Here is a 27,511-nt window from a genome sequence, read left to right on the forward strand (position 1 = left end):
GAACATTAAATTTATTAAATGTTTTTATCCATCTGCTAATAACAGTGTATAAATAAAAATACAAAATTTAATTCTAGCTGGTGTCACATTGGTACACTGAAATGAGTCCTTGAGGGAAAATTTGCCCCATTGATATCATAGTAAGTATCAAATGACAAGCAAACATAAATTTGGGGCTTTCTTTTTTTTAATAAAGAAAACTGGTTGTAGACCAGATTATTAAACTAGACCAACCAATCACTGGCCTAGTTCCTAAGAAACATTTATTTATATAATTTTGATCTTTTGAGGCAAGATTTCACTCTAGCCCAGGGTAGACTCAAACTCATGGGGTTCTTCATGACTCAGCCTTCCAAGTTCTGAACTCTAGGCATGAGGTCCACGGCCAGCATTCCTAAGAATTTATATGATTCAAGAAAAAAACATGTCTTTAGTTACTAAACATCTTGTTTAACAAAACTCACAAGCAAATTGTATTAGCTCATTTAAAAAGAGGATCTGAGCATCTTATGTTACTTTCTACAAGAGAATGAATGACTTTTAACACTGATATGCATTTTCTCTAGCACATAGCCAAAATTCCTTTTGAGTAATATTTTATCACAGATAATTCTTTTTCTTTTACCTATGCCATTATAGCCATCAAATAGTTCACTCAGATCTTTGTAATTATCCTAAAATTTTTGTAAAGTCCTATTTGGCATGATTTCTGCTGTTCTGACTAGAATTGAGTTTAATGTGAAGATAGTTGTCAGTTCTTTCAAAAAAAAAAGTACATATCCCTTTGTATAAGGTTTGATTCTGATTACTGGTAAGTATTCAATATTTCATTCATTATGTTTAACACAGCTATAAATGATAGTACTCATATAACATGTATTATACAAATTGCATGCCCATGAAAACTTTAATTATTCACAGTTGCAAAATGGCAGGTCAGATAAAATAAATAAAACATTATTATTATAATTCTGAAATAGAGCTCAAAACTATAGCATTTCATAGCTGAAGTTTTTGTTTCCTTTAGGAAATACACACAGAATAATGATGTCATAATAATACAAATTGAGAAATCTGAAGAGGTTATCTGTTCTAACAATACATGCAATATAATACACAAACTTAGGGTCAAATGAGGAAAAGAAAAATCCCAGATATAAGACAAGGTGGTAGGTGAATCTGTACTCTAGAATTGATTATTTTACCAAAACATCTTAATCATGATGATGTTAGAACTTTGACAACTTTTTAAATTATTTTAAGCCCTGAAAGTAAGTTCTCAAGCCCAAGTGCTTAACTAAGTGCTACAAATTTTCATGTCACTGTAACAAAAACTGTCTTGAAAAATAATAAAAGCTATAAACCTGGGATGGAGAGATGGCACAGCAGTTAAGGCACCTATCTGCAAAGCTTATAAGTACAGGGGTTCGATTCTCCAGTACCCACATAAAGCCAGATGCACAAGGTGGCACATGCATCTCAAGTTCATTTGCAAGAGTTAAAGGCCCTAGTGAGCCCATTCTCTCCCTTTCTCTTAATGCATGCACAACACAGGCAGTCTTTTGAACATCAATTGCTATCAACTGTTAAGAGTTACATTTGTTAATGTAGATGTTAAAGCATACCTTTAGCTTATGCTCTTTTCTGTTGATGATGACAGCTGTAATCTGTTGGTCCATGAAAATGAGAATAGTACAAAGCAAAGCTGGGATAATAGCAGCTAGCACTGTCCACCAGGGATTTGGACCTAATGGTGTAACAAACCAGCCACGATCATCTCTGGTAGGCTGGGTAAAGTTAAAGAATAAATATATCAATAGGCAGGTTAATGACTACCTAACCAAATTAAGCCTTACAGGTACCACAAGGGGATCTTTCATCATAAAATGATGAGCTGAGTGGGCTACATTTATATGATGCTACTCATGAGACATTTACATGGTAGGTAACACCATTCTAAGTGTTTTAGTTTTTTAACTCCTTTTTTCTTTACAGCACTTTAAAAGATGAGTTAGATAAGGAAATTGGGGCATAGAAAACTATAGCAAAGTGTTCAAAGTACCAAAGCTAATAAATAATAGATGTGGGATTTCAACTTTTACAGGTTGACTAAAAATAAAAAATAAAAATAAAACCACTATATTCTCTCAATGAATTTCTTTTAGCCATAAAGAACAAAGTAATGTTATATGCAGGAAAATGGATGCAACTGGTAATAATCATATTAAGCAAATTAAGCCAGTCTGAAAAGAGACAAATATCATGTTTTTCATTTGTAGATCCTAGATTTGATATTGATACATAAGATCGTGCATGTATGTATGTCATGAAAGAACAGGTGAAAATGTTTTGGGGAACAAAGGAGACTATGTGGAGGAGGAAAGGAAGGGTATGGGAAATTGGGCATATGCTCAACATACAGTACACACATGTGTGGAATTTTAGAAAATAATTTTAAGTTAAAAGTTTAAATATACATTCACAATGACAATTTAGAAAAAACTTTGATAGCTATCATTTGCTCCTGGCAAATTTATTGGTATTTAAAAGCAGCACATTAGCCACTCACTGTAAGGTACTAGACAAAAAAAGTAAGAATTTTTTTCAGTTCAGTACCAAAAAGAGATATATGGGCAGAATATTTCAATATAATGAAATAACTTATTATAGATCTGTGACAAACTATTATGTACAAATGATAAAAGAAAAAGAAACCTAAAATTTAGTCACACCAGAAGCTCATCAAAGAACATAGTTGATGCCTAAGATGAAAATCAAAGAAATACATTCTGACAACAAAAATACTATAAGGAAGTCCCTCGTTCTGTTTAACAGATTAAAAAACTGAGGCTCAACATTATATATTCTGCCTTTGTTAGCCTAAATACTATTCCAAAACCTATTTTTTCTGTGTTTCAAGATCTATTCATTTTTCAACTCCGCTTCAAGATAACACAGTCCTTTTAATTTCAAAATGTTTCTAGTTCTTTTGTGTATGTTATTGTATGTAGACAGTCTAACTAGAATAGCTGACAGGAAATTTATTCACGTAATCTTCAGGTTTCTATTTCTGTGATTCTTATGTTTTAATATTAGATCAAAGTTTTGTTCACACTGTGGCTACTCAATCATCCTATTAATGTACATTATTTGTATTTCCATGAAAATCCCTAGTACTAGGCTTATTGATAGCATCAAAATGATTAGACCTAAAGAGATGGAAAGGTAGACAGATGTTATGATAAATTCACCTTGAAAACACTTGGTACTTGTAGTTTTGGTGATGGGATCCCAATGGCATAGTCAATTAAAACCATACACAGGATTGTAAGAAAGACAGCAAAATCACTCACTATGGACCGAACCTAAATAGAAAACACTTATCACATGAAGGAGTTGTAAATATCAAGGTTACTCAAGAACATAATTCACAATCACACTTCATAACTATTATGGCACAATATACCATAATGTTACATTTTAGGCATAATATAATATCATCATTAATTCTGCCAGAATCTTACTATACATTGTTTTCTCACATACATATTTCAGAATTAAGAACTATAAAAAATTTAGAATGTAGGATAAGGTTACATGGCCAGAATCTACCTGGATCTTAGGGCTATTTTTCACATAGCTAACATTTAATGCAATAAGTCTAAATTAACATAAAGTAAAATTATGTGTCTTTATTGAAGAACTATAATGTTTTAGTTACTTTACTTATAAATATCAAAGTTGGTAATATACACAGCAGGCTAAGCAAATTGAAATATTCTTTATCTAATATATATTCTAAATGAAGAAGTTTCAAACTATCATTTTACAAGGCTGATTTTTAGTAAATATCTTTGTGCAAATATCAAGGTGACCTAGTTTTTATGAGGATAAGTTTGCAACATACATACAAAAACACAAAAAGTGTTTAGAATTGATTATGGCTCCAATTACAAAAATACTTTTTATTAATCAGATTAAGCTGTGGAGGGTAAAGTGAATCTGTCACATTAGGAAGGAGATGACAGAAAAAGCAACTCTCTAAAGAAGGAACAGTTCTTAAAATAGTTCCCAAAGTGGCATTTTTTAAAAATCAGGATGTATAGCTCAACCTTTAAAAGGCAAGTTTCCTTGTTTTTCCTTTCTAAATTAATTCTTTCTTTCATTCTCCCTCCCTCCCTTTCTCTCATTTTTAATTTTTTTGGCAAAATCAGACATTATAGGTGTTACTTTGCAGTGTTAAATATTGAACTGAAATGATTCTCTGTTTACTTTCCTTTCCAAATATGCACATGAAAATATGGTGAGTTAGAGGGAGAGACTAACGCTTCAAAAACCAAAAATGAGAACAGTGTTCAAATGGGTGCTGCAGGGCTTTCCCCAAATACAGAGTGCAACTATGGTTCCTCTGAGGTCAGGCTGGAATACTTCCCACTGTTCACTGGGCAATAAAGGGACAATCAGTAACGCAGTGTATGTTGTGCATTTCCAAAACTATAAGTGGGAAGGTGTTAGGAAAAAAGCCTACAAGGCTTGTGCCCTCCCTGGCACCTGTATAACAAGGTGTGTCCTCTTCAGCCCCTCACAACTCCACAGTCACCCCACTGTAACTGTTCCATCAGTGCCTCTTTCTTGTTCTTAAGGAGGCAGTAGGGCTCTATAACATACTGCACGTTACTTTATACTTAGGTCAAGAAAATTGATCTAAGTACCTTGGTTGGAAAATACCGGCTAGTCTTGAACTGCTTCAAGGTGGCTGACATGGTAACTGTGGAAAAAAACAGGATCACGGACCAAAAGAGAACATCTGGGACATAGGGGTGGCCATGGCCACAGGCTCGCCCAACATACTCCCCATGCAGGGATCTGCATTCCTGCCCAGGAAGTGAAACAAATAGCTGGTAAGAGAAAGTTACATACATTTCATCCAGAAAACTAACATCTTATCAATTGCCGTTTAGACACTAAGGCTGCTCATGTATGCTTCTCATAAGGATTTATCAGACATTACACATAGTTATTACACGTGGTTTCAGAATTCTCCAGGGATTGGCAATGACATGTGAAATTTAGACACAAATTGATTTTTTAATAAAAATTATCTTTACTGATTAAATGTAAATCTATATAACCAACTGATTAACAAGCCATTCAAATTAAATAAACCTAATACCTACTAGGTTCCTAATACCATATTTATTAAAAAATATTGTATATTTGATGCTATGACAATACTAACAGACACAAAACAAGGCTTTAAACACATCATTTTAATTAATCTTCATATCTAAACCATAACATACATAAATGTTATCATTTAAGTAAGGAAGTTGAGGAATAAAAAAAGTTAAGCAATTTATTGCAGGCTCACCACTACTGAGTGGCAAAACATTAGACCACAACACCAGTCCTGTGGTGAGAGTTACTGCATACTAAACAATTACTGTAGGAATTATACGGTCTAAAAGTACTGAGAAAGATGCTGAAGGCAACAAAACTGCCATATGTAACTAGAGACATGAGACAGGGAATCAGAGATTAAACTCGAACTCAATGAACAATTGATAATAATGATTAAAAAAATACTACATGAGCAAAATAATGTTCATATGTACTTTGATTTCCCTGTGGTCTTTTTCCTTCTCTTTAATTACCACCTTAACCATGAGGTGGCAGCAGAGTCAAAAAAATTTCCTCAAGAAAAATTAACATTTTATAAACATTAAATATTTTGAAATAAAAATTATTTTTAAATCATCTTGGTTTCTCTTTAAATTGTAAACATTACATTACTAAGTTATATATTCTTATTTCAAAAATGTAATGCTGAGCATGATGGTGCACACCTTTAATCCTAGCACTCAGGAGGCAGAGGTAGGAGAATCACCGTGAGTTCAAGGCCACCCTTGAGACTACCTAGTGAATTCTAGGTCAGCTCTGAGCTAGAGTGAGACCCTACCTTGAAAACCCTCACACACAAAAAAAAAAATAGACGTAAAACAGTAGCTAAAGGATCCATTGACTTCATTCACCCTTGGGGTATTCTGGCTTTGAACAGAAACTGGTGTGATGGTACAGAGAGAATCTTGAGAGCAGCTGTGTGTTTGATAAAGCAGACCACAAGCTCTGAAGTCCTTACAGAGCAGAACATAAATCCCTTTGATGGATTGTAGAATTAATAAGTACCTGCATTCCATCTGAAAACAAGTGAAAAACTTGTAAGATTGGCTTGAGGGATTAGTGCAAGATATCTTATAATTGTCTCAAGGAATCTCCCTTCCTAATCTAACTATAGATATTTTTCCTGACAGGTAAAGTCCTATTATCTATGGTAAGTTACAAAGCACAGTAAGTTGTGTAACTAAAAAACTACAGAAAAACACTACATTTAAATTATAATAGTTCTAATTTTCATTCTTTCTATGGTGTACATCAAAAGCAGTAAAAAACTGAATCTGTTTCAGTCTCTTTTCTGCACCCGTCCAGAAATGCAGGGAAGTAATTTCTGAATAATGTATTGGTTAGCTGAATGTCTAACTACAAAGAGGAACTAAATGTTCCATTATAAACATATTGTATAATGATATGCAAGCCTTCGTGCAGGTCTAAAAGTCTTCTAAACATTCCTTGGATATGGCTGGGTCTAATCCTCCACTCTTAAAAACATACATGCCATTTAAAATGTCATTCAATTGTCCTATCTTTAATAACTGCCAATGGCTGTCCTAGTTATTCCAATTCAAAGCAAATTCAAATATATTATTGTTTTTGTTTTCATAGAGAAAGGATGCTAATTATCAAACCAAAAATTTGTGACCTAAAAGACCCAACTTTTATTTTCCAGTTTTAAATTAAGTATACTCCCAACACACACATTAACACACAGACACACACAGTGAGAGAGGAAGGGAGGGAGGGAGAGAGAGAGAGAGAGAGAGAGACAGAGGGAGCGCAGAAGCTAAAATTTAGAACTGAAAAGCATGTCCAAATCCTTTTCTCTTCTTTGGAGTCTAACATATGGTTTAATTTACAATGGGTACTCAAAAAAATACTTGTTGACAAACTGATTTCTACTAATTACTTTTCAAATTCATTCTACATTTCAACAATTCTATAAGTTGGCAAAAAAATAAATGTGAAAACATAAGAAGTTAAAGTTATAATGAGTCTTGCCCCTTGGAAATGTATGAGCAAATTATGTCATTTAGGCACTGAGACAATTTTTAATAATTGATACATAATTGCTTGAAAATATTTTAAATATTGACTAAGGATTTATTTGAAAGGAAAAGTTAAAAATGTTGCTAAATATACACACATGCACAGATACATAAACAGAACTCTAAGTATCCTAGCATGCCACAAAATATTTGAACTAATAGTAAATATGTGACATGAACTTATTTTTCAAAACAATCATTAGGTATTTATCAAATATTTAGCACTTACTATGTGTATAGAAGTTTGAAAAACTAAGAGAAAACCTTCTGATTCTTATTCTTTGCTGAGTTAGTAAAGTATAAATTCTTATTCTTTGCTGAGTTAGTAAAGTATAAATTATTATTTATGAGATAGATAACAACTCAATAAAGTGACACAGGACCTGATAAGTGAATAATGTTTAATTTAAATGCTATATCATTATTTGAAACATTAGTTATAATAGCCAACACCATACCATTTTATTGATAAGATACTTCTGACTGATGGTTACACTGAAGAAAAAAATCAGTATAAGGTAAATTGCATTCATCTTCATTGACTTAAAATTGTTTTTTCTTTATATATTATTCTCTTTGATGATAAAGATGATTTCTAGCCAAGATTAGCAATTCTCTGTTGCAAAGGCTGTTTTTAACTAATGAAGAAATAAAAATTTCTGCCAGATTGGTAACAGTAAAATATTTGGATTTTCTTTAAATGGTGGTATGTGACTATAATCTCAGAATTGGGGAAGGATAAACAGAAGAATCCATAGAACTTATTGGACCACCAATCTAGTCTAATGGGTGTGCTTCAGAAAAATGAGATATTTTATCTCAAAAAGAGGTGGGCAGTATTATTGAGGATGACAAAGGTCATTCTCTGGCTTCCATGTGTACATAAATGCACCCAAATGCATATGAACATTCATACGTGCAAACAAATACACACACACACACACACACACACACACACATGAATGTGTGCAAAAGCAATTAAGGAAAAGAACACTCCACTAAGTGCTATATTTGCTTTGACTGCAAATATTTTCCACCATTCTCCAGCTTACCTCAAGATTTGTATAACCAAAAGTCAACTTATGGCTAACCAAATCAGTTATGTCTTTTAGAAGTCTGTTATTCAGGATTTGCAATTATAGCAAAAAGTGATTATTCAACATTAAATTATTATAAACAGAGAATATAAAACACAGAGTATAAGCAGAGAATATAAAATATATAAATTATAATCATAGCATTATCTGATGATATAATTTACCAAAGGACAATATGGAGAACAGCCAGTACAATGTAGATTCACCATGATTCCATGACTAAATTCTCTGTATCATCTTTCTTATCATTTCTTTTATTGGTTAGTTTAATTGGCTCTTTAAGTGGAAATAACCTGAAAATCCTAACTTTTCCAATTAAAAAGTAGATGGGGGCTGGCTGGAGAAATTTCTTAGTGGTTAAGGCACTTGCCTGCAAAGCCAGAGGACGCAGGTTTGATTATCTAGGACCCATGTAAGCCAGATGCATAAGGTGAGGCATGTGTCTGAAATTTATTTGCATTGTCTGAAGGCCCTGACATACCCATTCTTCCTCTCTCTCTCTCTCTTCCTCCCTCTCTGTCCCCTCTGTCTCTCAAATAAATAATTAAAATTAAAAAAAATTAAAAGTATGTGGAAAGTAATAAAGTTAACAATAACAAAACACAAGAGTAAGTGAAAGCTTATTCTAATGAAAATCACAGCGGTAAAAATAAAGATCACAAAACATAGGTAAATACAGAGTTTTAAACAGAGAATAAGTAATTTGAATTTTATTTTGAAAGAACACATTTGATAGAAATTATTGAGAAATGAGCTAAAGGTCACAGCTTTTAAAATAGTCATGTTTCAAGCTTCATAATATCTGTATAATCAAAAGAATATCTATGTTCCATTAGCTGACCCATTTACTAAAATAACACGTTTTTTATCAAAAGAAGTAGGATTCATATGGTTTTGTACTGATGGCTATAATGAAATTTGAGCTTCTGCAAGTAGGAAAAAGATAAAATTTTTGGACTATAATGAAATAGGGCTACTCAGATTTTGATACTAAGAAGCAGAATACTGTCTGTCAGATTTCAAGATTTCACTGGGCAGAAATAAAGGATGCAAATATAGGCACAAAGATATGTACAAATATTAAAGGAGAGAAAAGTCTAAGAAAATAAGGTATAGATTTAGCCAATTAAAAAATATGCCGGGTGTGGTGGCGCATACCTTTAATCCCAGCATTCGGGAAGCAGAGGTAGGAGGACCACTGTGAGTTCAAGGCCACAATGAGACTACAGAGTGAATTCTAGGTCAGCCTGGGCTAGAGTGAGATCCTACCTCAAAACAAACAAACAAACAAAAAAAAGTTAAAAGAATATGTTTCTATCCTTTTTTAGAGTAGACTAAAGAATATAATTAAAGCAAGAAATCTTCTGTGGGAAAAAAAGTGTGAGAATTTTGTTAAGAAAAGTGACTTTAGTATTGACATTAGAATATTAGGATCTTCCTCTCCACTCAGTATATTGTGAACAATGAAGGTACCATCACAAAATAAATTAGAAGTATTCTAGTTTCATTTTTAATACAATTTTAAAATTATTAAGTAGAAAGTTATATGGATACATCATAAAATGGAGAGCAGACTAAGTCTTGGCATGATGGCTTTGTTTACATAAATATATTGGTATTTAACTTTCAATTCACCTCGGTCATTTCATTCTGTTCCTGTGAGCTTTCAGAACAAATCAGGTTTATGAAAAGACAAACTTTCATAATGAATGAAAACCCCCAACTACTGATGAATACTTGAAATGGAAGAAATTAAAATTTAAAAAGTTGTTATTTGCATAATTCTATATGTTTGAAATTTTACCTGAGTGGCAATAATTTATTCAAAATGTCAGTAAAGATCTGTACAGCAAATAATTCAATATATGACTTCTTTTGCAATGTTTTACTTACTGATACTGTTAGATTCTCCCAAATTATGTCAGAGACAGAAATATTGGACTCCCTCCATTCTTTCAGTGTATCATTGTTGAGATCATGTGGCTCTACACAGTTACATCTGAAAAGCAAAATGATTTCTTTACTGGAATAAGCAACTTTTTCTTACTGTACCAAAAAGGCTTATTTAAAAAGTCTTTGTCCCTAGTCCCATCATTCATATATCTGACCAAAAAGTAGTTGGGGCATCTTTATCACTTTCAGACAGACTTCCCAAAGTTCAAGATTATTATAGTGTTGGGAAAATGGACTACTTTGTAGCATTTCTTGGATAAGAAATCATTGCAACATATACTTGCCTATAAACTACAAGCCAACTGGGGAAATTATAAGCATCCAAAATTTTCCTATGTAGTTATTTGTATAATTATATCAATTAAAATTGAAAGTGATATTTAATTCATACCCTAAATTTCATTTATAACTTTTCCTACATAGCTCAAAATTAGATCTGGGCTGATGGGAATCCTAGATATATCAGTATATACTATTCATTGTGATGGGTGATAATTATACTAAAAACAAAGAATCAGTACCTATTCTTAGAACATACTCTGCATAAGACAGCATGATGAATGCTGGGTTGGGGTGAGTGTAGACAGAAAAAAGACTTGAGAGCAGTGGCATCTTATGTACTCATGTTTTTTACTTCTACAAATTATTGAGAAAATAATTAAAAGAAACCTTCTTAAAGAAATATTCTGTAGATGATGCTGGGGCTCCAAGTTAATCCACAAGAAGTACATAACTTGAAAGTGCATTGGGGTGTGGCTTTAGTCATGTGACTAGAACTGTAGAACCTAACTTTGCTAAGATTATTCTACAAGAAAATATCTCTGCCTAGGCAACAATCTCCCCTTTGTCTTCTATATCAGGAATTTATTTTTCATGACCATTATTTTTCTTGTTCACAGTTATACATCTTATTCCTACAATAAATTATTACAAATAATTATTTGGTTAGGACATGAATAGGTATTCATAATGGAGGTTAGAGGATTCCTCTGTTGAAGTCATATGGAGCTGGCCACCAAGAGGGCAGAGGGTTCCAGTGACAAGTTTGGGGGCAACAGTTTTAAAAAAAAGTGGAAGCAGTAGTATCAGTCAGTGCAGTGACCTATATGGAAGTAGAGGGAAGAGCACCAGGAGAACAAAACAAAGATACTCAAGATACAGTCGATGCTGATTAAATTTGCCTACCCCTAATTTAGACTCATTACATTGTGTTTGATGGCTCAATCTTTTGATTTTGCAATCATGAGCAAATGATAAAACCACCCCAAATCTCAGTTTCCTAATGTGTAAAATAAGTCTGAAAATTCTGTCCTACTTAAACTGTTGTGAAGATCAAGTAACATGGTTTATATTAAGTGTCTAGTACAAATTTAGGCATCTTTGGAATTGTAGCTACTCTCATCATAATCATTATGGTCACTACTTTCTTAATCTTTAATCTTTCATAAATGATAAACAAACTTCCAATTTTCCTCCTGCAATAACACAAAAGAAATAACAGTGCTTTCTCTGATATGCTAGTATTCACTTTATTTTGATTCAATGCAAACATATACTCAGTCAGTTATAGTAAACCACACATTCTGCATCCAGAGATTCAATAAACTATTAATAAACTATTCAGGGGGAAATGCATTTGTACTGATAATGTTCAGATTTTTCTCCTTACCACTCATTTTCCCCTAAATAATGCAATCTAACAATGATTTAAACAGTATTATATTGTATCAGATATTAAGTGACATAGAGATGACAAAGAACAGGTGTAGATTATATGTAAATGCTATTTTATAGGAGGAACTTGAATATCTTCAGATTTCACAAACTATGAGAGTGATGGTTAATATTATCAGCCTAACAGGATCTAGAATCTACATGAAGACAAAGTTTTGGCCATATCTTGTGAGGAAGACTCTAGATTAGGTTAATTGAGGTGGAAAGACTCACCCTAAGTATGTGTGGCATCATGCTATGGGCTGGGATACTGAGTGAATAAAAGAAGCAAGTAAGCTGAGCATGAGATTTACTGCTATCTGATTCCTCATTATGAACTCAATGTGATCAGCCACCTCCTTCTCCTGCTGCCATGCTTTTCCCACCAGGATATATTTGCATCCCCTGAAAGTGTAAGTCAAAATAAATCCTTCCTCCCTTAAGTTGCTTCTCATCAGATATTTATTAATAACAATGAGAAAAGTAACTAATGGAGCAAGAACTCTTGGGAACACTACAATGTAAAGGAGAGAAATATGACAGTTTCCTTAAAGTAATATAATAAGGGGAAAAGGTAGCTATAAAAAAATCTTTGAGCACATACATGTGCATGGATGTGCATTCTTTATCAATTGAATATTTGTACAGATACAAATGGTATAGTTACTGTTACCATATTCATATAGGAGGGTAACCTTTATTATTATCAACAACATATTTTTATGGATATATTATGTGTGGGTACCCTCATTTTGCTCATCTCTGCCCCCATTCCACTGGGGACCATCCTCAGTAGGGTTTCAGGTATTGCCCATGGGATTGCAGGTTATGTATTGTGGGAGCAGCCGTCAATTTTTTGGGGTCGGGCGGGGGGAAGCAATGCCTCTTGGCAAGTCTAAAACTGTGGCTCTTACAATCTTTCTGCCTTCTCTTCCACAAAATTCCCTGAGCAGTGGTGGGTTTGTTTTAAGTCTACTTCAGTGATGAGCTCTTAGGAGCCTCTGGATCTCTGCTTTGGTAAGTGTTGAGAATCCACGGGGTCTGTCTCCTTCACCCTGGTGCTGAATGTCAGGTTCACCATGGAAGCAGCAAATATATTGACTCCCCAATTCCTTTGTGGTTAAAGAGCTCTGCCTTGGCTGAAGTGTGGGGGGTAGTTTACCTCCTCTGGTCTTGTTACCTTCTAAAAAAAAAACTTAAAAAGCAGATTCTCCAACAAAGAGTGAAGTCAGCATAGTTTAAAGGGGATGAGGATTATTAATTTAGGGAGAATGTGATGGATGTAACCCCTCTATTAGCCAAAGACTAGTGAGAGTTTGACACTGGACAGCATAATCTCCATAGGATTCTGACCTGGTTCCCAGTTCCAGATATGGGTTCCTTTACACTAAGCAGATCTCTTAGCTAATCACAAAGCTACTGGAGGCTATGTACCACTAATGCACTGATGTGTACATGCTGTCAGGGTGTTTGGTTCTGAGTAGCTTAGACCTCTGGTTTCTCAGACCATTACCGGCCACTTTCCCCCAGCAGCTCAAATAGTGCTTTCTAGCACTAGATGGGCTAACTGTCTGGGGATTGGCTGTCCTCTGGATTCCATCCAGGGCTTTCCATGCTCTGTGTTGGCAGCATATGGTGTCTTCAGCAATTGGGTCTTACCTTTTGCTCAGTCAGGTAATCAATTACTTTGACAGAAGACTGTATTGTTTTGGGGGACCTTGTAGGTCTCTTTGATCAATGGCTCATTATATGTTGCAACCAATTTCTGGTATTGGGACTTACAGGCCAGAGACAAAAAAAAAAATTTTAAGGTTAGGCTTCATCCCACACTCTCTAGGGCAATTCTTTTCAGGTGTTCTCCCTTTACTCATATTGAGGGTTGTACCTTTTTGTCTATCTTCAAGGATACATGTTTCTATAGTACCAATTAATTTTGGATTTAGTTTGGTTCCCTCCCCCTCCCCAAACCCTTCCATTCCTATTGTCTGGACCTTGAATTGCCTCTCAGGTATGTCAGCAACTCAAGCTGGTCCAGATTAGGACCACAGATGAGTGAAGCCATGTGGCATTTGTCTTTCTGTGATTGTATGAGTTCACCAAGTATGATCTGTTCCAAGTCTATTCATTTTTCTGCATATTACATTGTATCATTTTTCCTTTCTGTTGAGTAAAATTCCATTGTGTAGATGTACCACAACTTCATTATCCATTCATCCAATGATGGGCAACTGAGTTGATTCCAGTTCTTACTTATTATGAAGTGACCAGCTATAGACATGGCTGAACAAATATCTCTGTAGTAAAACATGGAGATTTTGGGATAAATGCCCAGTATGGGAAAAACTGGGTCTGTTGGCAGCTCTACATTCATCCTTTTCAAGAATCTCCATATTGATTTCCACAGTGGTTGTACAAGCTTGCATTTCAGCCAAAAGTGAATGAGGGTTCCTCTTTCCCCACATTCTTGCCAACATTTGTTGTCATTTTTTAATTGACAACTTCATAATTATAAACAATATCCCATAGTATTTCCCTGCCTCCCCCCACTTTCCCCTTTGAAACTCCACTCTCCATCATATCCTCTCCCCCTCTCAATCAGTCTTTCTTTTATTTTGATGTCATGACTTTTTCCTCCTATTATGATGGTCTTGTATAGGTAGTGTCAGGCACTGTGTGATCATGGATAGCCAGGCCTTTTTGTGTGTGGAGGAGCATGCTGTAAGGAGTCCTACCCTTCCTTTGGCTCTCACATTATTTCTGCCACCTCTTCCACAATGGAACCTGAGCATTGAAAGGTGTGCTAGAGATATTTCAGTGTTTAGTACTCCTCTGTCACTTCTTCTCAGCACCATGATGCCTTCTGAGTCATCCCAAGGTCACTGCCATCTGAAGAGAAGGTTCTCTCACCACAAGTGAGAGTAGCATTAATATATTGGTAAAAAACATTAAGAGAAGTGCTTACTAGGAAGTTTGGTGAGCATAGTATATACATTTAGCCAGACACCAGCAGATTTTTAATTATTGTCATCCTTACTGGAGTAAGTTATAATCTTATAGTTGTTTTAATTTGCATTTCCCTGGTGATTAGGGATGTTGAAAATGTTCTTAAGTGTGTGTTAGACATTTGTATTTCTTCCTCTGGGAACTCCCTCTCCAGTTCCTGGCCTCATTGTTGGAGTAAGTTGTATTTTTTTTTTTAATTTGGTTCTTTGAGTTATTTATAGAGTCTATATATTAGGCCTCTGTCAGTTGTATAGCTGGCAAAAACTTTCTCCCATTTTTGAGTAATCTATTGGCTCTGATTATGGTATATTTGTTTATGCAAAAGCTGTTTCAGCTTCATGAGATCCCACTGGTTGAGTGATCACTTAATTTCCTAGGCTACAGGGGTTTTGTTCAGGATGTCTTTCTCCACTCCTATACCACGAATAGTCCTTCCTATTTTTTTCTTCCAGTATTTGAAGAGTTTGGGGTCTTATATTGAGGTCTTTAATCCATTTATACTTGATTTTTGTGTATGGTGAGATGAGTAGGTCGAGTTTCAATTGTCTACATATGGTGATGCAATTTTTCCAACACCATTTGTTGAAGATGCCGTCTTTTCTCCACTCTACATTACTGGCACTTTTGTCAAAGATCAAGTAGCTGTAGTGACTTAACCTAAAGTCCAGGCCTTCAGTTCTGCTCCATTGTTCTATATTTCTATTTTTATGACAGCAAAGGTGTTTTTGTTACTATGATTTGTAACATATCTTTTAAAAAAAATTATTATTTGAGAGAGCAAGAGAGGCAAAGAGGCAGACACACACACACACACACACACAGAGAGAGAGAGAGAGAGAGAGAGAGAGAGAGAGAGAGAGTGAGTGAAAGAAAGAGCATTCCAGGGCCTTAGCCACTGCAAACAAACTCCAGACACAATGAGCCACCTTGTGCATCTGGCATATGTGGGTCCTGGGGAATTGAACTGAGGTCCTTTGGCTTTGCAGGCAAATACCTTAACTGCTAAGCCGTATTTCCAGCCCTGTAATATAGTTTGAGATAGGATATGGTGATCACTCCAGAGGTATTTCTTTTGTTGAGGGTATGCTTGGATATTTATGGCTTGTTACTATTCCATATGAATTTTAAGATCATTTTTAAAAATCTGTGAGGAGTGATGGTCGAGTTTTAATTGGTATTGTCTTAAATCTGTATTTTGATTTTGTAAGAATTTCCATTTTTATAATATTAATTCTACCTATCAAGGAGCATGGGAGGTCTTTCCATCTTCTCAAGTCCTTCTTGATTTCTTTCTTGAGTGCTTTTATTAGGTCTTTCAAATCCTTGGTTAGTGTTATTCTAAGTTATTTGTTGTTGTTGCTATTAAAAATGGGACAGCCTCAGTGATTTCTCTTTATATTTGTCCTTTGCATATAAAAAGGCTACTATATTTTTTGTGTTGATTTTGTATCCTTCCATTTTACTGAAGGAATTAATCACCTTGAGAAGTTTTGAGATGGGGACTTTATGGTCACTTATAACATCTGCAAATAGGGTTAACTTGACTTCTTCTTTTCCAATTTGTATCCTTTTTATTTCTTTCTCCTGTCTTATTGCATGGGCTAGTGCTTTTAGAACTATGTTGAAGTACAGTGGTAACAGTGGGCACCGTTGTCTTGTTCCTAATTTCAATGGTAACATCCTGAGTCTTTCTGCCTTAAGTATTTTTTAGGCTTCAGGTGCTTTATATATAGCCTTCATTTTGTTGAGGCATATACCCTCCATGCCTATTCTCTCCAGTGTTCTGATCATGAAGTGGTGTTGTATTTTGTCAAAGGCCTTCTCTGCATCTATTGAGATGATCATATAGTCCTTGCCATTAACTTTATTTATGTGGTATATTTTTTTGACCAATTTCCATATATTGACCCATTCCTGCATTCCTGGGATGAAGACTACTTAATCAAGGTGGTAATGCTTTTGATGTGTTGTACTGGGTTTGTGAAGATTTTGTTCAGGATCTTTACATCTAAATTAATCAGGGATATTGGGCTATAGTTTTATTTTCTTGTTGTATTTCTGTCTGGTTTTGGTATTAGGTTGATTCTAACTTCATAGAGGAAGTTAGAGAGCATTCCCTGATCTCCAATTGTGTGAAACAACTTGATAAAAATTTATTTCAATTCTAAAATCAAGGTTTGATAGAATTCAGCTGAGAAACCCTCTGGTCCTGGACTTTTCTTTTGGGAGAGGTTTTTGATTATCTTTTCAATCTACATGGATGTGATAGGTTTGTTTAGGAGATTAATCTACTCTGAGTTTAGTTTTGGTAGGTGGTATGTGGTTAGGAATTCATTAATTTCTTCCATATTATCCAATTTTGTAGAGTAGACATTTTGGAAGTATGTCCTAATGATTCTTCCAATTTCATTGATGTTTGTTGTGACCTCTCCTTTTTCATTTCAAACTTTGTTAATTTGATACTTTTCTTTTTTTCACTTTATCGAATTGGCCAGGGGTTGACTGGCTTCATTGTGCCCAATAGGTTTTAGTAAGTTGTGTTTTCATTATCATTCAATTCTACAAAATTTACAATTTCTTTTTTTTTTTTTTAATTTCTTCCACAACCTGTTCATTGTTTAAAATTGTGTTGTTCAGTCTTCAGGGAATGATAGATTTCCTGATATGTATCTTTTTCTCAATTTCTAGCTTTAAGACATTGTGATCTGATATGATGCAGGAAGCTACTTCAGTTTTCCTCAATTTATGTAGACATGCTTTATGGCCTAATACATGGTATGTTTTGGAGAAGCTTCCATGGGCTGCTGAGAAGAATGTATATTCTGTAGAGTTGGAGTGGAAAGTTATGAAGATGTTTGTTAGGTCTAGTTGATCTAATGTGTTGTTGAGTTCTATTACTTCCCTGTTGATTTTCTCTGTGGATGATCTGTCTATTAATGACAGTGAAGTTTTGAAGTCCCCAGTGGTAATAGTGTTGGCGTTTATTTTTGTTTTGTTGTCAAGTAAGTTTTGTTGTTGTTGTTCTCATAAACTGTAGGCAGCTGTGTTTGTTGCATATAGATTTGTGACTGTGATATCCTCATGTTGGATCATTCTCTTGATGAGTAAGAAGTGGCCTTCTTTGTCTTTTTTGATAACTTTTGAAGTATATTTGATCAGATATTAATATAGTGACCGGTATTAATATTATTTCTTATTTCCATTTGTTTGGAATATCATTTTCCATCCTTTTGCCCTGAGACGGTGTGTGTCTTTAGTGGTGATGTGGGTTTCTTGAAGACTGCAGAGAAGAGGGTCCATTTTTTTAATCTACCCTGTTAGCTTGTATTTATTGATGGGTAAGTTAAGGCTGTTAATATTTAAGGCTATACCTCTGGGTTAGATTTAATCCCTGCCATGATGGGGTGCCTTATGGGGTTTGGTGCTTTCTTGGGATTTGTAATTTTTTGAGCCTGCTCTAGTTTTGGTTATTATGGTGTTCTTCTTACAGGCTCTTGAGATTGGTTGTTTGACTCTTCTATGTGAAATATTCCCTTAAGTATTCTCTGTAGGTTTAGCTTTGTGTTCATATAAGCATAGAGTTGATTTTTTTCATGGAAACTTTTCCTTTCACCACCTATTTTGAAGGATACTTTTGTTGGGTACAGTAGTTTGGGTTGGAAGCCATAGGTTTTTAGACTTTGAAGTGTTCCATTCCAGGCCCTTCTGGCTTTCAGTGTTTCCATTCAGAAATCTTAGATAACTCTGATGGGGTTCCCTTTGTATGCAGTGAGTTGTTTCTTTCTTGTTGCTTTCAGCACTGTCTGTTTTCATTGTTAAGTTTTACCGGTGATGTCCATTGGAGAGTTTCTTATTTGGGACTGTTTTTTGTTCTATGAACTTCTTGTATTTGGATGGACCTCCCTTGCAAGATTGACAAAAATTTTTTGAACAGTTTTGTTGACTGTATTCTCTATGTCTCTGGCCTGGATTTTCTCTTCTCTGGGTGTATGGTTGTTTTAGGGTATCCCACAGTTCCCTCATATTCTGTTCAGATGGTGTTTTGAACTTAACAAAGTTTTTGGACTATCAATCAATTTCTTATGTCCTGTCTTCCCAGCTTAGAGGTTCTTTCTTCTACATGTGTGACTCTGTTACTGAGGTGTTCGAGAGGTTTTTAAAAGCTCTATTTGATTTTCGTTTTCTGTTGGGTTATTTTACATTATGTCCATCTCATTTTGAGGTATGATTTCAGCTCAAGGTCTGCTTTTCTTGATACTTCTGGAATTAATTCTTGCATTTAAACATGTCTTCATTAAGCTTAATCAGCTGATTATTGAGATAATCTATTTGTTGATTCACCTATAATACATTTATATCTCTTCTGAGGCTTCCCTGGTTTTCTTTTATTTTTCCTTCTACATACAAAAATATCTTTCATTAAGAACTATACAGGGCTGGAGAGATGGCTTAGTGGTTAAGCGCTTGCCTGTGAAGCCTAAGGACCCTGGTTCGAGGTTCAGTTCCCCAGGTCCCACATTAGCCAGATGCACAAGGGGGCACACACGTCTGGAGTTCGTTTGCAGAGGCTGGAGGCCCTGGCACGCCCATTCTCTCTCTCTCCCTCTATCTGTCTTTCTCTCTGTGTGTCTGTCTCTGTCAAATAAATAAATAAATAAAAATTTAAAAAAGAATTATACAGAATAAAATCTCCAAATAAACAGTTCATAAGATCCAAAGATTTCTTTTTTAAATTTTCTAATAGCTTCATACATAAATTTTGTCAGCATATCAGTTGTCTTTGTTATTACTGCCAAGTTATAAGGTCAAATAATTACAACCATGTAATACTTGACAAAATTGTAGTATCTAATAATACTTGGATATTCAGGAGTCTCCAGTTAAAATATTAGCATAACTTAAGTTTCCAAAACAAATTGGATGTTTTACATTACAGAAGAAAAGGTCAGATTAAAATTTGGAAACAAGGGCTGGAGGCTTAGCAGTTAAGGCATTTGCCTGCATAGCCAAAGGACACAGGTTCAATTCCCCAGGACCCATATTAGCCAGATGCACAAGGGGCTGCACAAGTCTGGAGTTCGTTTGCAGTGGCTGGAGGCTCTGGCATGCCCATCCTCTCTCTCTCCCCTCTTTCTATGCCAAATAAATAAACAGCAAAATATTTTTTTTTTAAGTATGGCAACAAATAGCTTCTACTTTTGAGAAATGAAGTTGGTATACACATTGCAATCAAACCCTGTCAGGTCTGATTTGGCACTCGTGCATGTGAAGCAAATACCAGGTCTATAACTCTCATGTGTGAAGTTTCTATCAGGCCTGGCCCTCTCACGTGTGCAATGACTACCAGGCCTGGCACTCTTATGTGCAAGGTGTCTACCAGGCCAGACCCTTCACTGCCTTTGCCTTGCTTTTCCCCCTTCCTTTTGCTTTCTTGCCCTTCAGCTTTTTCCTCTCACTCTGGTTCATGAACACTGAGTACTGTCCATTCTGGTCTAGAAGAATGTTTTTGTTTCTCTTAATCTCAATCTCCATTTTCATGTCATTTTTTTCCTCTTCTATCACACAGTGAACTTTTTCCTGCACTATTTGGGTAGTACCACAGTTGCTATCTCTTGACTATCTTTCATTCAAACATCACTGTCAACTTTGAGAATACTGTTAAGTCTGTTGAGCTCATTTAGAGCATTCTTTTTTCTCTTTCCATCACACATCTTCTTTTTCCATTTACTCCATAAGTTTTTAGCCATGTTTTACCAGAGAAACAAACATGGCCACAGCATGCCAACAGGAAATTGGCCCAATTCTGCCTTCCCTGGTTTTCTTTAATTAAGTCTAGTGACAAAAACTGTGTTCTCTAAGAGACAATTCTGCTCAATTTATTTTATGCAATTGTTTGTTGTCAATGGTTTTCTTCCAGTTCAGCAAGTCTTTAGATCAGGATCATATTGCTTGTTGTGTTTTCATTTTGGGATTCAAATTCAGTTGTTTTCTCTGATTTCATTGCAGTATTCTACTGTGGGACTAGGCATCCTTGGTGTAGATCTTTCGGTTTTCTGACTTTTGTTTGGCTTTCTGCATTTGTCTACCCATCTGGGGGGAAAGTTTTATTTTATTGACTAGGAAGCAAGTATTTATCTTTGTAAAATCTTCAGTGAGTGTTCTGTTTAAATGTGAACTGGGTTGATGTATGATGGGGTTATAAGCACAGATGCTCAGATTGTACATCAACGTACATGGAAGGTACCTGGGGGGTTAGGAGGTGGATCTGGGAGGTCAGGACTACTCACTCCACTTGTGAGCACTCTTCAGCACAGGGGGACAAGGGGTTGCAGATCCAGGAACCAGGAAGCTGAGAAGCCAGGGGCAAGAGACCAGGTCGTACACTGACCTGTGCAACCTCTGGCTCAGGGGAATAGAAATTTGGGAACCCACAGGGAGAGTCAATCAGGAAACATGAAAACTTAGAGGCTGGGTCAGGGTGCCCCAAGCCAGCAGCATGGGAAGGAAGACCAAGGAACTGGGAGCTGGGGAAGGAACTGGGAGCTCTAATCTATTCTCTCCATGTTTGCAGCCTCCAGTGCAGGGGATCCGGGAATTGGGGACCAAGGTGACATTCAATCAAAAAGGAGAAGCAAGGGTACTGCTTCTGCAGCATACTTGCAGGGTCCAGGTAGCTCCAAGCCAGATGCAAGGAAACTGGGACCAGGGAAAGGGGATGTGGAGAAGGAACTAGGAGATCTAACCTGCTCACCTGCCCATGCACCCATGGGAGCAGAGGATCCAGGAATTAGAGGAAGGTACTTTTATAGCTTCTAGTTTAATCTTTTAATTTCAATACTTTAAAAAAATATTTATTTTTATTTATTTATTTGAGAGCAACACTCAGAGAGAGAAAGAAGGAGGAGAGAAAGGGAGAGAGAGAGAGAGAATGGGCATGCTAGGGCCTCCGACCACTGCAAATGAGTTCCAGACGTGTGCACCCACTTGTGCATTTGGGTAATATAGGTCCTAGGGAATCGAGCCTCAAACTGGGGTCCTTAGGCTTCACAGGCAAGTGCTTAACTGCTAAGCCATCTCTCCAGCCCCATAATTTCAATACTTAAAAAAAAATTTTTTTTTTAAATTTATTTATCTGAGAGCGACAGACACAGAGAGAAAGACAGATAGAGGGAGAGAGAGAGAATGGGTATGCCAGGGCTTCCAGCCTCTGCAAACGAACTCCAGACGCGTGCGCCCCCTTGTGCATCTGGCTAACGTGGGACCTGGGGAACCGAGCCTCGAACAGGGGTCCTTAGGCTTCACAGGCAAGCGCTTAACAGCTAAGCCATCTCTCCAGCCCTCAATACTTTTTTTAAATGGGAGAAGCTAAATATTTGATAACTGTTTCTGGCCCATGCTAACTGAACTAAATGTGAGTCCATGACTGCTTGGCCCTGGAACTATTGTTCTTTCAGTATAGTATGCTGTTTCTAGACATAACTTCATGCCATTTCCATCAGGATAGCAGAAGAGTAAAAAGGCTCTGGACGAAATGAAGTCATTTATATTTTTCACTACTTCTTCCTCCCAGTTTTTCTTTACCAGGACCTGTCTACAATATTTCCACAAAAATCCCCTTGAAGTCTTACTGTTCAGCAAGACAACTATACTATATCCAGTTCTCTCAGTGCCACTGTTTACTGTCATATTTCTTATAGTCACATATCAACCTAGTGGTGGTATGGCTTCTCCATTCATTGTGCTCAACATGTAGAGATTTTTCAGGACATAGTTTCTGCCATCTGAAATGGCTGAATTGCATTAGTGAGTACACAGGCATAATGTATCACTAAGTCCCTGGGATTGTATTGGCATTTAGCCTTCAACAGTGCCTTTCTGGAAGATCTAGGTTATAAATATGATCCAAAACTCTCAGAAGAGACATACTTTGGAGTGGATATTTAGTTATCTATGCTTGCTTGGTGGGACACTCTCTGGTTAATGATTTTCTTCATCCATAAATCAATCCAAAATTATAAAAAAGTGTGTTTAGAATCTGAACATTTATTTTATCATTGTAGCCATCATATATAGATAATAAAATTATTGTTCTTTCTAGAGTTCACACATGAGAACTCTCAGTAGGCAGACCTCAGAGGCTATATGCTCAATCAGGACATTTAAAAATGATCTTTGTTACTGGGGACATAGCTAGCCATAGAATGTTTTTGCTTGGCAGTTGTGGAAACTAGGTTCAATCTCAGGTAGAGTACACTCCCCCCCCAAAAAAAATCTCTGTACCAAACCTTAGTAGCTCCAAAGAGGCTCTTGGCTACTAAGATCTCATATTCGTAGGCATGAACTCAATAGATAAATAAAGAATATAATGAAAGCAATAGTACTTCTTATCCTTCCTCTATACTAAACTCAGTCCTAATTATTTTTATCCAAACTAAAAAACTAAAGAAATAAAATGAAAAACAGAAATAGCACTGTGAAGAGGTAAAGCGTGAGTTAGGAACATATTCTTCTGTTAAAATTACCCAAAATAATTACCAGTGATTCTGTGAACAAAATGGAAGTATTAATACTAAAATTTTCTTTAGGTGCATACTGTGGCTTAGCTCACTGGAATGTCCATTTTAAATGCAGATGTTTAGCTGAGTGCTCTTAAGCAAGTTAATTAATTATTCTGTATTCCATTTTATTCATCATGGTGTTGGCAATCAATTCACAGGGTTAGGATCAGGGCAAATGAGTTAATGTAAGCAGAAGTTCAGACAGCATCTGCTATAAGTAATTATTAGTTATGTATTTGGCACCATAATTATGGTTATTGTTACTACTATGACTAATATCCGAAGCTCCTGGACTGGAAAGAAGTATTTGCACTTCTCTACATTTAAAGATTTTCTATATTAAGAAAATGTCAATGATTTGATTTTTAGCATTAGATCACCTGGCTTACAATATACTTTTTATAAAACATGTCTTCTACTACTACCCTCTACTACCCACAGGAAAGCATGTTTTCTAGGCCTTCTCATTTATATGTGTCCACATAATGATAAGATAAACATTATAATTAAATGCCTTCATCCAGAAGTCATTGCTTTTGTTTCAAGACTAATGGAGGTGTTTAGTTTCCCCTACACTTGCGCATGTGGCTGTCTTCTAGAAAACATAATTTGGTAGAACTTCTTTCTACATTGCTATTAATTTTAGTCCCTGGGCTACAGATGCTCTCCTTTTGCCTTTGTAGTTATTAATAGTACCTTTCTATGCTCACTGAATAGTAATGGTTTGTGATTCATTTTCTAAGTCTTTTTATTGACTGAAGTAGCCCCAGAGTGATGTGTAGCAAATTGGTTATTAATCTAAGACACCAAAGTCATAGAATAATCTATGTGCAGAAGCCAAATATGTTTGATGGTTTATTCCAAATAGTATTTTCACATAAAAATAATAAAACCATAACACAGAATATTATTTTATTTGGAAACAATAAAACTAAATTTCCCATAGTCTTTGTACCACAGCAATCAAGATTTGTGGTATATTTCTTTCACTAGTATCTCTTACATATTAATTCAAGATATTCTGTTACACATAGTTTTATGTGAAAGAGAGAGGGGGGTTGGCATGCCAGGGCATCCAGCCACGGTAATCAAACTCCAGACACCAGACACATGTACCACCCTGTGCACATGTGTGACCTTGTGCACTTGTGTCACTGTGTATCTGGCTTACAAGGGACCTGGAGGGTCAAATGCGAGTTTTTAGGCCTCATAGGCAAGTGTATTAACCATTAAGCCATCTCTCCACCCCCACATAAAATTTTTATAAGGCATTATATCATAAGAAAATCCATGTTTCTATAATGCATGAAGTGTACAGCAAATATCTTAAAGGAGACATGTCCTGAGAAAGGAAGCTGAGAGGAACACACAATGTAATACAAAGAATGTTAAGAGAGCAAGTACAGTTTACTAACTCATCCTTCTTTATTAAACAATTTGTTTGGATTTTTTAATTAATAGTTTTTTAAATTTTTATTATTTTGAGAAAGGGAGAGAGAAAGAGGCAAGTAGAGAGAAGGAATGCCAAGGCCTCGAGCCACTACAAATGAACTCCAGACACATGCACCACCTTGTGCACCTGGCATACATGGGCCCTAGGGAAATGAGCTTGGGTCCTTTGGCTTTGTAGGAAAATGCCTTAATTCCTAAGCCATCTCTCCAGCCCCTAATTTGTTCCTATTGATGTTGCTATTTGCATAATACAGTGACAAGTCTTTTATGAATCTATTTTATATCTATTTCCATACCTTGGATTTTATTCTTAGAAATGATTCACCTTATGAATAACTTCTTAGCATATCATTCAAATATATAGTTACATGGCATGAGAAAAGGAGCCTAGTAAAAGTTTCACATAATTTGGTAAAATACCACTACTAGTAGTTAATACTAAAAGTACATATTAAATTCTTATAATTTCCCCATCTATATTTCATTTTATTTCAAATAAGTACATATTCTTCTTGGTCTTAAATGCACAATTTTGGAAATATTTTTTATTCTTTTCTATGATATATCATTATGTAAAAGAACTTATGTCAATAGTAAATACTAATTAATATAATATTTGATTTGATAATTTAAACTTTAGTTGTAAGAAAAAAAACTAGCTAAAAGTAATATGAAAAATGACATATTGAATGATACTGTTAATAAAGGTTACAGGGAGCTATCAATCAATTAGTAGTCTGGATGTAGAAAGATGAAGATACACTAATTCTGTTCATAAGAGTTCCATAATCTATTACAGGGATGGGCATATGAATTGGGTAAATAATAAACAATTACCAATGATACTACTGCTACTGGAAACAAGACTTTCACATTAAAATAAGAGTAGACTTCATGAAAAATTAAAATACACCCCAATCACCACATACAAAATACACAACAAAAAATTTGATATGTAGGTATGATATCTGTAGCCATGAAACTACTAGTAGAAAACAGGAAAAATGCTTTGAAACATTGGAATGAGTAAGAATTTGGGGGGTATGACTCTGAAGTACAATAAGTAAAAGTTCAACAGAATTTCATTAAAGTTAGAAATTCTTTTACACCAAAGCAAACCACAGAGTAAAGAAACAATCATAAGAATGGGAGATAATATTTAGAAAGTATTCATCTGACAACTAGAATGTATAAAAATATCAAACAACTCAACACAAGAACAATAATAATAATATAACCTAAAATGGAGAACATATATAAATAGACATTTCTTTAAGTTAGACATATAAATGGTCAATGAATATATGAACCAAATATTCAGTAGTACTGTCAGTTGCATACTAATTCAAGCTACAATAGGAAACCACCTCACTCTGTATGGAATGACCAAGATCAAAAGAAAATAATAAGTGCTAGCCATTAAATGTGGAGAAAAATGAACCTTTCACATTGGTGGAAGGAGTTTAAACTAGTGCAAACATTATGGAAAACAGTGTGGAATCTTCTAAAAAGTAAAATAAAATAGAACTACCATGTGATCCACTACTGGCTTTATATCAAAAAGAAATGACATCATTCTGTCAAAGAGACAGCTTCAGCCCCATGTTTACTGCAGTACTAGTCAAAATCGCTATAAAGTGGAAGCAATTAAAGCATACAACTGATGAATAAAGAAAATGTGATACATAGATAATAAAATACTCTTAAACAATGAAAAGGAGTGTAACCCTATTTTTGTAAGAAATGTACCAAACAGGAAGTCATTAAGTGGAATAAGCCAGGAGCAGAAGAAAAGTGCCACATGTTTGTGTCTAAATATATATATATATATAACCTTAAAAAGTTCTTGTCATAGAGATTGAAAGAAGAATGAAGCTGCCAGAGTATGGGTAGAATAAAAGAGCAGGAGTGACAAAAAAGAGTTACTGAATGCTACTCAGCCATTGTCAGATAGGAACAAGTAGTAATGCTCTATTGCACAGTACAGTAACTATAGATAATAATGTGTTACACTTTTTTAAAGCTAAACAAAAAGGAGATTGAAATTTTTACCATAAAAAATGGCAAGTGTTGAATATACAATTTTACTCCCATCTGAACATTACACAATTTACATATGTGTTTAAACATTACATTGTACCCCATAAGGATGTTCCATAATTATGAGAAAGTTACAAGTACTTAGTACAACAGAAAAGAAAGATAATAAGTGTTTAGTAAAGCTGACTATATAGGAATGTCCATTTATTGAACAATCATTTATTGAGTACATACAATTTTATTTGATTAGAAAGTGTCAGTTAATACATTTTCTTAAAATAGACATTTTAGACGGAAAAACCTTTATGTCAAATGTACATATCATTTGTAAGAAACATTTTAACACAAAAATATGAACCAACATATTGCTATGATAAGTGTCTTTGTGGATATAGCAGCTACAAAGATATGCCCAATATGCCAGGTCCTGCCATTGTGGAAATTAATATAATGGAGGTACACAGAGATTACTCAA

At 35.2% G+C, this 27,511-nt stretch overlaps 1 protein-coding gene and 1 pseudogene across 5 annotated transcripts in view; both read right to left on the minus strand.

Annotated features, from left to right (window-relative positions):
- The window catches only part of Slc4a10 (solute carrier family 4 member 10), a 362,675-nt gene that overhangs the window by 44,193 nt on the left and 290,971 nt on the right, over nt 1-27,511 (minus strand). For all 5 annotated transcript variants that reach the window (XM_004651887.2, XM_004651884.2, XM_004651886.2 and 2 more), the window contains 4 exons: nt 10,211-10,316; nt 4,713-4,874; nt 3,252-3,365; nt 1,626-1,787 (listed from right to left, as the gene is read on the minus strand). In XM_004651887.2, the coding sequence (XP_004651944.1) occupies nt 1,626-1,787; nt 3,252-3,365; nt 4,713-4,874; nt 10,211-10,316 (544 nt within the window). The remainder of the gene's footprint in view (nt 1-1,625; nt 1,788-3,251; nt 3,366-4,712; nt 4,875-10,210; nt 10,317-27,511) is intronic.
- On the minus strand, nt 20,360-20,733 carry LOC101600010 (annotated as a pseudogene).

The sequence above is a fragment of the Jaculus jaculus genome, chromosome 4 (genome assembly GCF_020740685.1).
Source record: "Jaculus jaculus isolate mJacJac1 chromosome 4, mJacJac1.mat.Y.cur, whole genome shotgun sequence".
Taxonomy (NCBI): Eukaryota; Metazoa; Chordata; class Mammalia; order Rodentia; family Dipodidae; genus Jaculus; species Jaculus jaculus.